Raw genomic sequence first — 15,649 nt, forward strand, 5'->3', positions numbered from 1 at the left:
TGAAGTTTTATAGTTTTTTGTTGATAGTTTTTGTTCCCTGGAATCAGTGAGATGGAGTCATCCGGAGAAATGATTGAAGCCAGGCACACTGTGGAGCTGAGGGAGACAGACAGAGGGAGTGAGGGAGGGAGGAGGGGGAGGAGGTTGGGGTGAAACCACAGATTTTATATGTTGTCTGGTTTTAATTTGGTAAGAGCCATCATTCACCAGTTCATTGAGGTGGCAAACCAGATGAGTGTGTGCATGTGTGTTCCAGGAGTGAGTGTTCTCTCTGTTCCCTCACAGCTTAAACATCGAGAGCCCTGGATATGCAAAAAATCTGACACTTTGTCATTTATCCTTGTTCTAACAATTATTCAGAACTCAGCTACTTAAAGGAAAAGACAATGGGCTCAAAATAAGCACAAGTAAAATGCTGGTGAAATAAACGTAATCTGTGTGTATCATTTGAAAAACCCCAAATGTTACCCTTGACTGTAAAAATGGTGCTGTAAAATATTAGCTGCCAATTCTGTGATAAACACAAAGTTCAACCTCACCACACCACAGACCATATTGGTTTATCCACTGTGGTAGAGGGCCAATCACACACTGCTAAAACCGAAGAATGCTCCAAGCAAAACGATACAAAAAAGTCATGTTTTCTAGATCTGGGTACAGAAAGGGTGGACTGCAGATACCTTGGGAGTTTTTTGGTCGATACCTTACATGTAGTACAGATACCCAGAAATAGCAATCAATTCATTGGCGGGTAATATTCAATGTATTCACTAGCCATTTGGCCTGTGGACAAAAAAACTTATGTTGCACTTGGTTTAGAAACTTTTGGAAATGTTTTTTTCACTTTCTGATGTAGAAATAGATCAATAGATCCGTTAAATATCAGCCTGAAGCTAGCTAAACATAACAACTGGTAGCATGAGGAATGAGCTGACAAGAGGACAAGGTATCGCCTCCGGTTTAACAGCATTTTATTTGAAGAACGTGTTGATATACAATTGTTGTCTTTTATAATTGTATCATTCTGTTTATTTCTATGCATTTGTTTATGTGTAGTGCCTTCAGCCATGCAAAGAACTGTGGGAAACCAGGAAGGTGCATTCACCAAAGTCGTGTGAGGTAAGACAAAAAGAGAGTGCTTAGCTAGCTTAGTGTGTGTGTGCTTAGTGTGTGCTTAGTGTGTGTCACAACACCCTTGGTGGCTGTGTCATTCCTGCTCCAGAAACATGCTTTTGTTGGCACCTTGAAGCTATTTTCTGACTGAGTATTCTTGTGTGTGTGTGTGTGTGTTTATGCAAGCTTATGTGTGTAGTATGAATAACATGTTTGTGAGCTTATACATGTATACATGTGAGAGTGTAAAAGTTATGTGTATAATGTGTGTGGCCCTAAATGATTATTTGTAAAGCCAGTCGCTGTGGTCTTCAGATTAGTTTTTCATCACAATAACTGAAGCATGTTACTGGTTGAATGGCTGGCCGGTTGGGAACACTGGGTAATTCAGAGCTATTAGCTAAAGCTAGTGTTTACATTATGATGATCTCCAGCCATGTGAGATACAAACACAATAATACACACATGACCCCCCTTTCAGACCAAATCTCAAGGGCTGCCTTCAAAGAGTCAGTAGGAGTTTACCAAAGGAAACACTTTCACCTCTGCTGTGTGTTCTTCTGCCCTCATATGTGTGTTTATACATTATTTCTGTTGTGTTAGCTGTAATGATAACATCCCCCCCTGTTATTTTTCTCAGAAGCAGACCGAGTGTGTGACGAGCCGGGAGTTTCTGACCTCTCTGAGGTCATCTCGTCAGGGGGACTGCCCTCCGCCTCAAAAAGCCACCGGATTTGCTGCGGCCTGCGTGGAGAGCTGCTCGTCAGACCGGCATTGTCCCTCCCCCAGGAAATGCTGCTCTAATGGCTGTGGGCACACATGCCAAGCACCAGCCAATCTATATAAAGGTGAGGTTGGAGCTTGTTTTTATTGTTTATTGGCTGCTGAACTGATGGAGAGAACTTCTTTCAGGAATCAATTGTTTAAATTAGTATTTCACTCTGCTGATTCACAGTAACAATACTAATATTAATAATGTGTTAAGCAGCCATTTAAAAAGTATTTCTGTCCATTGAAATGCTATCATTGGCCGACAGTGCTTATTATTAATAGCACTGAACATGCTTTTGGTTGGATTAGTGATTTGATGATTGCTAGCTCTTGTTTCTATGGTGTTTAAATGTATGTATGTCTTTTTGGTAAAACAGAATATGCCACATAAATGTAATTGTAATTTAATGTAATAAAAGTCCTTAAATACTGCCTGCTTGCCTGCTTCTGAAGTCCCAGACGGCCGCGTTGTGTTTAAAAAGCTCCAGCTAAAGTCTGTGTGGAGCTAGTCAGGACTACAAACTGCCTCAGACGCCTATGTGGTGATGAATGGACAGCCATAATAATTAAACCCAAAAAATATTGTTGAGTGATATTTATATTTTTGCTTTAAGTTGAGTTTCTGATCCACAAAATGTCATAACTCAATCAAGTCATTGTATACTCCGACAGCAACTATTTTTTTTAATGCACAAATGAATACGTATCATGCACTTATTTCCTTCAACAATTCATCTCAAAATGAGTTCCTGTTATTAGATGTTGTGTATATGTATTTTTACTTTCAAATGACATCACTAATATTCAATAATAATTGTATTAATGTATTTTGTCATGTCCCCCCAGGGGTTCCTCTGAAGCCTCGCAGAGAGATGAGCTTCGCGGAGGATTCAGAGGGTCGTGTTCGGTTGGTGTGGGTCTCCAAATTTAATGTCAGCATTGAGCCGGTCGTCTACGTGCTCCAGTCCCGCTGGAACGCCGGGATCCATCCCAGCGAGGACCATGCCTCTCCATGGACTACTGTTGCCATGGTAATTTCAGTGATCAGGAGCGTTTCAACTTTAAAGACCGGGCCATTAGGATTTTTATATATTTAAATAATAAAGCAGAATTCATGTTTTTCAAAATCAATCTTTTCACATTTGAAGAGATGGTGATATCATCCTCTCAATATTATTTGGGGAGATAAGCTGTGAAATGGGACGCTGATAGATAAAAATGTGACATGTCCAAGATTAATTGAAGCTATAAAAAATGCTTCCCTGTGCCTGTAACAGTGGGACAGCGCAACAAAGTTTGCAACATATCTTTAACTCATAACTCTCAATTTGCCTCGAATGATGAAACTTCTCAGCTATGGAGATGGATGTTAGACTTTGTTTCCACCTCATCAGTCTGCTGCCTTGCTGTCTAAACCTCTCCACCCCAGCCAGTCGCACATTCTGCCAGGGTAAACCCTGCGTCTGTGTGTGTGTGTATGAGTGAGTGTGTGCGTGTGTCTGTGTGAGGTTAGGTAAATAAGCAGAGCTTAAAAAGGAACCACAGGCAGCCACAGTCGTTCCACCGGCTGAGTCTGAATGACTGAACGCTCATTATAGACTTAAATAGATGGCAGCTTGTGTGTGTGCGCGTGCGTGTGTGTGTTTTTATTTTAAGCAGTTGATTACATTTGCACTGTCAGGGAGACAAAACATGAGAATCTTTCTTCAGAAATGTAAACCATAATTGTGGCAAATCATTTAATTTCACTATTATCAGATGGAATTTCATTCCGACAGTGTTCATCTGACTTTCCACTTCATTCATTTGTGAAACTTATATTTCTAAAGTATGGAGGTCCCATGTTTATATTTTTGAAAGAAGATATAATATGGATTTATGAGAGATGATGGAATATTCATGCCTAACGTGGGCTTGAACAGTATGAACTGTTTCTGTTAAAACTATTAAAATCACAGTAATTTAAGTATTCAAAACTTGAGTGACCTGAAGTTATGTTAATTCAACAAAATTACGTCTTAGGAAATATGCATATTTCCCTTCTCGCCAGAAATTAGATGAGAAGATTGATAACACTCTCATGTCTGCACGCTTGAAATGAAGCTAACACCAGCAGCTGGTTATCTTAGCAAAGAGACTGGAAACACAGGAAAACATCTAGCATGGTCTGTTCAAAGGTAACACAATCTCCCTGCCAGCAACTCTAAAGCTCTGATTCGCATGTTACGTCTCCCGTTGTTTCATCTTTATCCATTCTGTTTCTTAGCAGGATGTAGTCACTTCCAAGAAATAGTCCAGTACACTTCTGTTTAAAACAAACAAGATATATCTTTGTAATCAGTGAGCCTTTGGTTAATTAAACTAAGCTAATCAGCAGCTGGCTACAAGCCAGGACAAATTGTGTAATGATTGATTGAATGATAATATAAACGTGTCCACAATGTGTGTTTTTTAAAAGATATTTATGCTATTGTTGTTACTTTAAATGTGTCATGTTGGCCATCGATTTTCATTTTAGTCATGTGTATGAACTGTTACAAAAATGTAACTTCTAAATGGTGAAATGTGTTTAAGAAAACAAGAAAAACTGGAAGTTATTTAAATCTGATATGAATCACATACAATTGTTTTTGTTGGATGAAGAAAAATACAAGACTGTAAATGATCTTCAACAAAAGTCTTTCTTTTTATATGATGTATTTGTATTTTTCAGACCCTTTCTGAAGATGCCCTTCTGACAGATCTGAGATCTCAGCGCTGGTACCAGTTCAAAGTAGCAGCCATCAACAGCCACGGCAGCAGAGGCTTCACCACACCCAGCAAACACCACATCTCCAGTAAAGGTAACACAAACACAGTCCAAACACATGCTCTCATTTTCTTTAGAGCCCGGTTACGAGATTCCCACAGAGGGATGTTTCATCCTGCATATTTCTGTTGAATTTTAATATTCTGTCATAAGACACTGAGCAAAACACAGATTCCATTTGTGTCATTTTATGATCGATATTACACCTCTCTGAGGAAAACTCGTATCCCTTCCTCTCCTTCCCTGTTCTTTCTCTGTCTCAGAGTTGATGGATAAGGTACACACAGCAGGATAACTATCAGGCAGTCCATAAAACACGGACAGGAAGCAGAAAATACACAACTGCACATGCACATATTCACACATACAGTACTTATTCAGTTGGTTTAGTTCCAAATCCCTTTTGTGGATCAGTGAGACAGGGTGAAAGTGAGAATAACACACACATGCACACACCCACACACACACAGGTCCTAGCTCTAATGCTTAGCAGACTTAGGTCATATTGGTGTTGCGCCAGGATTGGCTGGTGATATAAATCCCCTGCCAGGATTGGCTGGAGCATGGTTGTATGTGAATAATGACTTCAGGTTGGAACGAACTTTGGAAAAAGGGTCTTTATCAGTTGAGCACTTAGGGGAGATTACGAAGAGGTGTCTGAGATTTTCCACCGCCTCCAACATAACATCCAATCATAAATTCCTTATGCAAAAAAGTTTACAAAATACACAACTCGTGCCATGATATGTTTGTAACAGCTCCTGGTGGCCACTCAAAATGTTAAAATAGTATTTAATAAGAAATGTTCAACAGTATTTACTTTATTAAGATGAGCACAGACATGAGATGCCTATGGAGATGCATTCATTTCCCTGTGCTATACTAAAAGATCCCTTTTTGCAGTACATTACTTTTCTGACACATCATACCCAAACTCTTAAAAAGAAAACAGAAAATTCCCCAACAGGATATACAATTCGCTCACCTTACTCAGAGCTAGGCACCGTTGAGAGTTGGGAGATGTGCACATCAGTGACCTAAGGATACCCTGTATACCATGTATCTCTGTAGGAACATAATTCCAGGTTAGGGCTATAGCCAGCAGTCGTTAAAACTACAATTTGTGCTTTTATGGTGGATTATGTGGGTTATTCTTTGGCTGGGAGGAGTAACTTTCTGAATGTTCTGCTTGTTGCCTGCTCTGCTGGAAGGTAGATATTACAAGAGCAAGGATATCTGTTTCCCCCGTTTCTCTATGCCTAACTATGCTAAGTATCTGTTGGCTATAGCCGTATATACAAAAGACCGAAATGAAGGTCTGTCCTGGTAATCTAAATCTCTGATAGGCAAGTAAGCTTGTATCAAAAATGACTGAGTTATTCCTTTAAGACACAGTGTTTGTCTGTTTGTATTCATGTATGCATTATGAGGGTTAGGGTTAAAGGTTAAGGAAACACACACTTAAACCTCAGTAGGAGTCTGAGTCTTGTGTTTCCAATTCATTAGTCTGACCATTCAGGGGCTGGAGGTCAGGGGTCACAAATCAGGAAGCTGGCAGATATCAGGATGGTAGGAGTTCCTCCGCTGTGACCTGATGCTAACCAGACAGAGAATCTGAATTTGAAAATCCCTTTCCTGATCATATTCAGATATTCAGATAGTAGGATTGTGCTGTACCTGCCAGTAGTAATTACGAGGGAATGTCTGGTTCTGAAACGCATCTTGAGGTCTTCATCTCATTAAGTTGGACTAAAACCTCCTGATTGAGAAAGACACACACAGTGGAAAAGGCCTTGGTGTGTTTTGTATTGAATCCAGAAATGACTGCTGACCATGAGAGACACACACTGCGTATTCCCAAGAAAGAAACGTACACAAACAAGGCAGGTCCATAACTTTGATCTCTGCATGTGGGTCAGCCCTGCATGCCTGTGGCCTGTGGGAAGCCTGCCATGGGGGATGTAGTTCTAATCAGATATATGTTGTAGTTTTAATCAAATACAGGATTGTGGCTTGAGTTTCTAATGGGATACAGAGCCAGTGTTGAAAGAGCAGTAACTTCAGGATTTAATTTTGGAGACAAACACTGAGAAGTGGTGGTCGTTTCGGTCTGTGTTTTGGTAGCTACTGAAAAGAGAGTAGAGGGTATCGCTCACCTTTGATGCTGTAAATCTAATTGGCTTTTAGTCTTGAATGAGACCCAGAGGAAATGTGTATTTCCCCCCCAGAACAGCTTCTTTATTTTTGCTCGGCTGCACATTTGACATCAAGCTATTAGACAATTCAGTCAAGCTGGTGAGCGGCCTCTGTTTTTTTGGAATCACGATCTTAACCCCAATTTGTCTTCACTAGATGTTCATATAGATTTAATGCTTCCTTAAGATGGGGCAGTAGATGAACAACACATTTTGTTGTTGGTATGTTATTGGTCCAAATGAACAGTTAGGATAAAAATGTCCAGTGTGTCCTTTTCACAGGGGATGTCCACGTTTCTTTTGCAGTTTCTCTTTGATTTAGTGACTTGACATGACCAAAGCCATGTTAAAAAAAAAAAAGCAGCAAGTGATTTTCAGCCTTTTTTTTTTGCAACGGACATGCAGGCACTGGGGCTGAGAAGAGTACCTTCATGTATATTATAATTTCATATGGTCTTCTTATTTATTGTTCTCAACCATCTCACTCTGCAGACCCCTCCACTCCAGAGCATCCAATAAATGTGAGGGTGATCAACCAGACTCTAGACTGGACGGGTTCACAACCGGGCATCAAGCTCCCTGAAAGGTATCTCAGCAGTCTAAATGATATGGATGAATGTATTTGCTTTTTTTGTTGTTAGGTTAGTTGCTATGCTTTCTTTCAGGACTGCAGGCTGCCATTGTGGGCTATCAATCATAAAATGCGGTGGAGTGTGCATGCAAATTACTGTTTATCGTTGACCTTCTTCCAATCATAAATAGAAGCTTCCTTTCTATTTGTGTGCTGTAATGCTAAACAATTTCATGTAAAGTTCAGACCATGTCTTAAATGAGTAGCGATATTGATTTAAAACAGAGGTGAGGACCTAAATTGTAGCTTCCCTGTGACATGATAAAATGTGTGCACATGCATAGATAAATAAAACAACTAAATTGAAAGCAGTTGTCAAACAAGTATCTATTTAACTGCCAGTCCCTGTAACTGCATTTACTTATAAACCTGACCTTCAGTTGTTTACATCCGTGTTGTGAATTTGTCTGACTTGTTGCTTTCCCTCCCCAGGTCGAGGGGAAGTGGGGTCAAAGTGTCCGTGTTATTAAGCTGGGAGCCCCCCGGAGAGGGAGACCTGCCAGTCCACAACTACAGAGTCACCTGGATGCCTCGACATGCACATACTGCGCACAAACATACACACACCCTTAATGCGCAAACACATACAGTGCATAATAACATGCACACACATCATTCACACTCACGCACACCAGAACAGAGTAAAAAGGAGAGCAACAGCAGAGTGACTCAGGGGGTAAGGATATTTTATTTGTACAAACATAATAACACTCAATGAAAGGATCCCGTAATAAAGGTAATAGATTGCTTGGCGTAGAAACCAAAGGTATACAAATCTGCCAACTAGCACCCGTAAAGCTCAATAATTAAAAATATAAATGCCATTTGTAAAATAAAAAAAAGAAAGTGTACAAATGTAAATGTGTGGTTTTATGGGGGTTATGCCTCTTCTTGGCCAGGAGCATTGAGCTCGTGGAGCCTGCACTGGTTTCCTGGCAACCTCATGGTGAAAATGAAGATGCAGGCCAAGAAAAGAGATCTTCTCATCTTATTGTTGGCAAGAAGCGATTAAGCTAGTAAAATGAAGCATAATGTTGAAGAATTGGATTAACCCTATAACCAAGTTTTAACCTTAAACAGCCATTTAATGTGAGTACCGACAAAATGTCTCCACGTTAGTCTGAGCGTTTAAATAGCTCTGAAAAAAAATAGAATTAAAATGGCACACATTACATACACACATCTATAGCTGCACCTGATGGATTTTACTGGGTCTGTAAACACACACACACACACACACACACACACACACACACACACATTCTTTATTGTCCTCTGGTTGTGATTACCACTTCGATTTGTACAGGCCTCTGCTTTTTACAGTGCTCAAACAGAACAAGTTCTGTAAACAGCTTCTGTATGCAACTGGTGCATGTACAGTAAGATTCACTCACATTAACACTCATTTGGATTTATTCCGAATGAATGACATTAAAATATAGACATATATCAAACAGTTATATCATTAAAGCATGTGGATTTAAAAATGATCAACTATTAGGAGATGGAAAAAAGCTTTTCTACATACAGCATGTCAATCTGGAAACTTTTACATGAGGCTTAGATGCCACTAAAGTTGATTTAACTTTTAAAGATAAGTACTGTTCTCTCGATTTGGTTTTATGTCACATGCTGATATATTTACCGAAATCATTTTTACATGTGCTCCTCTTCAGATCTGGTTTTACGTATTCCCCGTGAAATCACTGTTAGGCACGCGTTCCCTTTACTTTTGCAGTTTCAGCACATGTTCCTTGTGGATCTGAAAATGCAATATTGCCCTCAAACAGACATTACCTTATCTTCTTCAGGACTTAACGTTGTTAGAGTGCTTTGGAAACATGCAGGTCTGGCTTCATAGCGGTAAATAACACGACGTCCATTATAGATTGACAACAGAGAGAAGTGGCTTTTCTGCATTTGGATAACATGTTTAACTCAAGTCAAAGCATCTGAGATTGTACTGACAACATGCCTTTAGTGAGTTAGGGTCCAGTTATCATAGAAGATCTGTTCAAAGGTAGAGTTATATGACTGATGTTTAGATCATTATTCATTCCTGTAGTTGCAGACTGTTGATTAAGATGTGAACTTATTTTACAGTGAATCATTGCTGTCTCCTTGCTGCTCAAATCAAAGATGAACTCCTTAAAAATGCAAAAGGTTTCTTGCTGTACTTTTGAAAATGACATTTAATGCAGCAATAACAGTCAGGAGGGTGGGTATAACTATATGATTATAGGCGTGATGGTGATGTAATATGTTCACGTTGCAACTAAGTCCAGTCAGCAGCGCCAAAATACCCATAATCACAGTAAACAACAAAGATATTACAGCTTTGACGCAACACTTATGATTGCATGTGAAGTGAACATTTATTCTTCAAACTGGTGAACAGTACTCTTTGCAAATGATCTTTCAGCTTTAGACTTAAATGTTGTAATGTGAGCGTCCACTTCAAGAGAAGAGACAAAAGAATTGCAAACATCAAAGTTTTAACGGACCTAACTATCCTAAGTGGTGATGGCGATCCCAGACTGAGCCCGGTGGAGCCATTTATCTCTAGTCTGGTCCTCTGTTCTGCTTGGCTGAGACGCCTGGAATTTAAATGAGGCCCCCTAACTAGTGTTTCCTACTTGCAGCTGCATCTAGACACACACACAGAGACAGCAGCATCACACAGGTAGGTAGGAACCAGAATACCAGCTCTACGCTGTGTAAAATAGTTCTCATAACCCAGAGAGCATTTTTATTTTTACTATCCATTAGCCCATGACAATACATTCCCAAGATGTGTACTCAAATCTATATCATGTCAGTAAGGAATTTATGCAGCACTGGAGGGATTTAGCATTAAGAAAAAACAGTAAAAGGGGAAATCCTTAGGAAGTGTAGGAAACATGTAAAAACCTCAGCTGAATCAGTGCTTTTACATACATCAGCCTCTTACATATAATGTTCACTGACATTAAGCACCAGAATACAATTACACACACACACACACACACACACACACACACACACACACACACACACACACACACACACACACACACACACACACACACACACACACACACACACACACACACACACACACACACACACACACACACACACACACACACACACACACACACACAGAGCTCTAAAGGCCATATGTTTTGTCTAACTTGAGCGTAATGGAAATACTTCAACCCCATTTAGTCTGCAGGTCACCAACAAATTGCTTTTAACTTACTTTTGTCTCATTCTTTCTTAAGTGTGCGCACATACAGAACCACACACACGCACGTTTGTTATCACCCAAGCATCTCTTTGTTGTGACTAGCTCAAATCCACGCAGGCAGACAGCCCTGATTGACTAAGAGCCTGTTAATTAGCTGTCAGTCAAACAGCAGACTAATGCAGAACAGGTCTGGACCGTCAGTCACAAAGCAGGGCACAACACTCGTGATGACAGTAGGGATGATGAAGATAATAACTGTGATGGCTATAGTGGTGATCCTGAGTTAGCTTTTGTATGTATTTTTGTACCATTTCTATCACACCAAGGTTAAATTCTAGCAAATGTCAGACTAAGAAGTAGCCAAGTATCACCAATCGCAAAGACAAATAAACCATACATTTGATGTGTTATAGGCGCAGTGTGAGATGTGGCTGCAGGGTCTGTTGCCAGCTACTTCCTACTTCTTGTCCGTCCAGACGGTGGCCTACTGGGGTCAGAAGAGGCTGAAAAGTCCCAGAGCCCAAATTGTCGTCAACACAATAAGTCTTACAGGTAAGTAAACAAACAATTGTCCTCATCATGGTATACTTTTCATATTTCACATATAACTATATCCAATTTTTTGGACTGCGATTGAAATGCATTTAAGGATTTGGAGTACGTTTTTTTGTCTATCTTTTTAATGTCTATCAATATGAAGATGTTATACAGAAATGAATATTGTCTGAGTTGAATAATGATACAAATAATAATACATTTTATTTTTAAAGCACTTTTCATAGCTAAAAGCAATCCCAAAGTGTTTAAATAGGTGCAGTTCATGATGCCGGGTCTAATATTGTAATAAAGAATATGCAGCTTCATACTGTATTTATTCAAAAACGTGATATATAGATCCCGAAGTTTCTTAAGAAGATACTGTATGTTTTATATTTAATTAGGAACCAAATATCCAGAAGGTTTTGTACAGTTGTTTTGAGTGAATACACTTTTAGTGGCTATAAATAAACGAAGAGTTGCTTATTTGACCAAGTTTTTGCCGGAGTAGTGTAAAACTGTAGCTGTACTGTTTTTGTTTCTGTGTTGCAACAATACAGCCACCTAAGGACTCCACGAGCAACTCCAGCTTTAAATATAGACTCACTCATTTGTAAAACGTACCTGCCATGCATTTAGTTAATACTGTACACTCCATCGCGCCCATTTTGTAACGGACCCATACATTATTGAGTTAATGTTTTCAGTACGTATAAAGTAGCTGAATTTACTGTCTGTCAACATATTTTGTCTGCCTGCAGCTGCACAGTTTAAACACAAACATACAATGGAAAGTGACGATGTAAATGGTCGTCCAGGCAACAGAGGTATTTATAGGTGACCTGTGGGTCAGCCCAGCAGAGGATTATAGCCAGCTGCGGCTCAATTATCAAACCACATATCAACAATTTAATATGGAAATTATTTATAATGTTCCAGTATTAATATTTGACACAGTCCACGTTTTAGCCTGGTTTCCCTCAATGCTAATGAGGGTCAGGTAGGCCAGATAAAGCCATTTAATGCTTCTGAGTGAAGTAATTAACGGGAAAGCTAGCTACCAGCTGCACTCTCTGCACCAGTTTATGGTATTCCTGGCACAATATAATACATTTCTAGATAGCACGTGTTATATAACAGGTTTCAAACATTCAGTCATTCAAATGTGTTTGCGAAGTTGCCAATTAGGTACTCAAAAAGAGCTACTGAAGAATGGAGTACAACATATATCTTTTTAATACTGCTTTGAGACTCAAAGCTTAGGTTTAAGTTTTTTGGAGGTCTTTACATTTAAAGTTATCTGACAACATAACATATTTTCTAAGTTGCAAGGCTATTCTTGTATTAGCTATATGTTTTTATATTTTCTAACTTTTATTGCGCTTTTTTTATTGCAAACAAATACCTTAAAATCAGCTGAAGTTGAAAGTTGGGACATTTTTCATTTTTCTCCACTGTCTCTTCTCCTCTCCTCTCGTCCTCCACTAAAGGTGAAGAATTCTCCAATGAGCTCCCATCTTCATCATCCTCATCATCTCTTCCCTCTTCACCTTCCATCTCATCCTCCTCTCCTTCCTCCCCTGACATCTCCCTCTCCCCCTCTCTGCCTCACCCTGAATCCTCCCTTAACCCTGGTAACCTGCGCCTGGAGGTCGCAGCCCCTCATTACCATGACAACCAGCTGCAGGTGAAGGTGTACTGGAAGTGGCCTCACCACGGTGAGTTGATTTTGGCGGGAGGTTCATAAATGTGCATCATGAAATTGTTGTTTTTTTGGTTTCAAACTGAAATTCATAATAATGAACACAATACAAACATTCCACTTATGCTGTATCCGCCTGTCTTTTGCTTTACAGGCAAGCAGAAACATCGGGGTCCATACATTTTGCGATGGCGTCCACATACCTGCAGTACAAATATTACAAGCACAGACAGAACCACAACTGTTCAGGTATTTCTGTCCTGGACCAGTCATTTTTGGAGGAGTTTTATTTGTCTCTGTGTGCGTGAAATCTGTAGCTGTTTTGTTTCTATGTGAGCATTGTTATTGTGTCTTTTTGTGTGCATGACTGTATTAGGGATCAGATTTGATCAGCTTAACTCAGATCACTCTTTGTGTAACCTTTTCTCTCCACTATCATCTTGCTCTTTCTTAAACTCACATATCTTTTATCATCACAATGTTGAATCCAAGGCTAAAATATCCTAACAATACACATATATACAATTGAAAATAAAGAAAGGGGTTTGACTGAGAAGGAGTTATGGGACAGTGATTTGCAGAATTATCTTAGTTATAACCATTAAATATGTTAAACAAAATCTACCTTAGATTTTCATTTATGGCCCCCAAATCTTAAAAATGCCACAATTGTAGTCCCAAATCATGAAGTAGCTGCAATAAAGAGGAGCCTTTTAAAAGACAAACTGTTATTAAGTGTATACAGTGCACTAGGTATCTCCGTGCACTAGGTATCTCCGTGCACTAGGTATCTCCGTGCACCAGGTATCTCCGTGCACCAGGTATCTCCGTGCACCAGGTATCTCCGTGCACCAGGTATCTCCGTGCACCAGGTATCTCCGTGCACTAGGTATCTCAGTGCACTAGGTATCTCAGTGCACTAGGTATCTCTGTGCACTAGGTATCTCCGTGCACCAGGTATCTCCGTGCACCAGGTATCTCCGTGCACCAGGTATCTCCGTGCACCAGGTATCTCCGTGCACCAGGTATCTCCGTGCACCAGGTATCTCCGTGCACCAGGTATCTCCGTGCACCAGGTATCTCCGTGCACTAGGTATCTCTGTGCACCAGGTATCTCCGTGCACTAGGTATCTCTGTGCACCAGGTATCTCCGTGCACCAGGTATCTCTGTGCACTAGGTATCTCTGTGCACTAGGTATCTCTGTGCACTAGGTATCTCCGTGCACCAGGTATCTCTGTGCACTAGGTATCTCCGTGCACTAGGTATCTCTGTGCACTAGGTATCTCTGTGCACTAGGTATCTCTGTGCACTAGGTATCTCAGTGCACTAGGTATCTCAGTGCACTAGGTATCTCTGTGCACCAGGTATCTCCGTGCACTAGGTATCTCTGTGCACTAGGTATCTCAGTGCACTAGGTACCTCTGTGCACTAGGTATCTATGTGCACTAGGTATCTCTGTGCACTAGGTATCTCCGTGCACTAGGTATCTCAGTGCACTAGGTATCTCTGTGCACCAGGTATCTCCGTGCACTAGGTATCTCAGTGTACTAGGTATCTCAGTGCACTAGGTATCTCCGTGCAATAGGTATCTGCTCACAGCATTTCATCAAGAGAAAACTACTCACCAACATTACATTTTACCCGCTGTTGACCCGGTGTTGACCTCTCGTCTATGATCACAGACCCAGTGGCTTGATAAATATCAAAGTGCTGGTTGCAATTTTCTGGCGTCACAGAGCATTATTGTCTGTATTTATTGAAGCTCAACGTTTCTTTAACAGTTAAACAATTTCTCGCCATTTGAAGCTGCCAACCTGCAAAGTTGCCAAGTGCTGTTTCAAATGGAGATGTTTATTTGAACATGGCGCTAACAAGCTGCTTATGTGAGACAGGTTTCCAAACAAAAATAGAGGTCATATGTGTATTTTAGGAAACCTTGTAATATGTTTGTTTTAACAAGCAGCTGTGTACAGTTTAAACAATCTTTTTATCCTTAAATTGGCTTGATTTTCTTTCTCCAGGGCACCCATCACACCATCACAGGCCTGCAGTTTGCCTGTAAGTACAGGGTGGCCGTATCAACGAAGGCTGACCCGGGGACAGAGGCCCTCGCCTGGGTTACAACCCCGACCTGCTCCTCCATCAAGGTTAGAGGAGGTAAAGCGTTGCCCTGCAACAATGAAGGTGAGACTATATATCATCACAGAATTATTTTTCACTTTCTATGAGAGCCATGTCTATAGAGCATTATACACTGCTTAAAGAAATACTAAATAGCTTTCAAAATGACTAATAATCCTTTAAAACTAAGTCATAACAACTAAGGTCAAGCCAAGGTCCTATGGCTTCATGATTGCTAGTGTCAAAAAAGTGTAATTATGTTTCTATTGTATTCTAAATAAATGCAAAAAGAACAATTAAGACGATGTAACATACATTTTTGACACTAATGATCACAAGAGGTGCTGCATTAAGAATATGAACATGCACCGTATCTACCTACTTTGGACTTGCACTTGCACAGACATTTATATATATTGATATTCAAATCACCCGTATTTGTATATATGTAAACAGCATCACCCAATTCTTTATAAATCCTTGTGTGAACTCTTACCTGTACTATCATGTGTATCAATATTATTTATGTGTCTGCTAAAA

At 40.0% G+C, this 15,649-nt stretch overlaps 1 protein-coding gene across 2 annotated transcripts in view; it reads left to right on the forward strand.

Moving 5' to 3' along the window:
- The window catches only part of anos1b (anosmin 1b), a 40,845-nt gene that overhangs the window by 23,093 nt on the left and 2,103 nt on the right, over nt 1-15,649 (forward strand). Inside the window, exons 3-12 of one of the 2 annotated variants that reach the window (XM_034210243.1) lie at nt 1,057-1,119; nt 1,754-1,961; nt 2,731-2,915; nt 4,598-4,727; nt 7,381-7,474; nt 7,952-8,195; nt 11,162-11,300; nt 12,776-13,003; nt 13,142-13,236; nt 15,010-15,172. In XM_034210243.1, the coding sequence (XP_034066134.1) occupies nt 1,057-1,119; nt 1,754-1,961; nt 2,731-2,915; nt 4,598-4,727; nt 7,381-7,474; nt 7,952-8,195; nt 11,162-11,300; nt 12,776-13,003; nt 13,142-13,236; nt 15,010-15,172 (1,549 nt within the window). The remainder of the gene's footprint in view (nt 1-1,056; nt 1,120-1,753; nt 1,962-2,730; nt 2,916-4,597; nt 4,728-7,380; nt 7,475-7,951; nt 8,196-11,161; nt 11,301-12,775; nt 13,004-13,141; nt 13,237-15,009; nt 15,173-15,649) is intronic. The other variant, XM_034210251.1, reaches the window with a different exon arrangement.

The sequence above is a fragment of the Gymnodraco acuticeps genome, unplaced genomic scaffold, assembly GCF_902827175.1.
Source record: "Gymnodraco acuticeps unplaced genomic scaffold, fGymAcu1.1, whole genome shotgun sequence".
Classification (NCBI taxonomy): Eukaryota; Metazoa; Chordata; class Actinopteri; order Perciformes; family Bathydraconidae; genus Gymnodraco; species Gymnodraco acuticeps.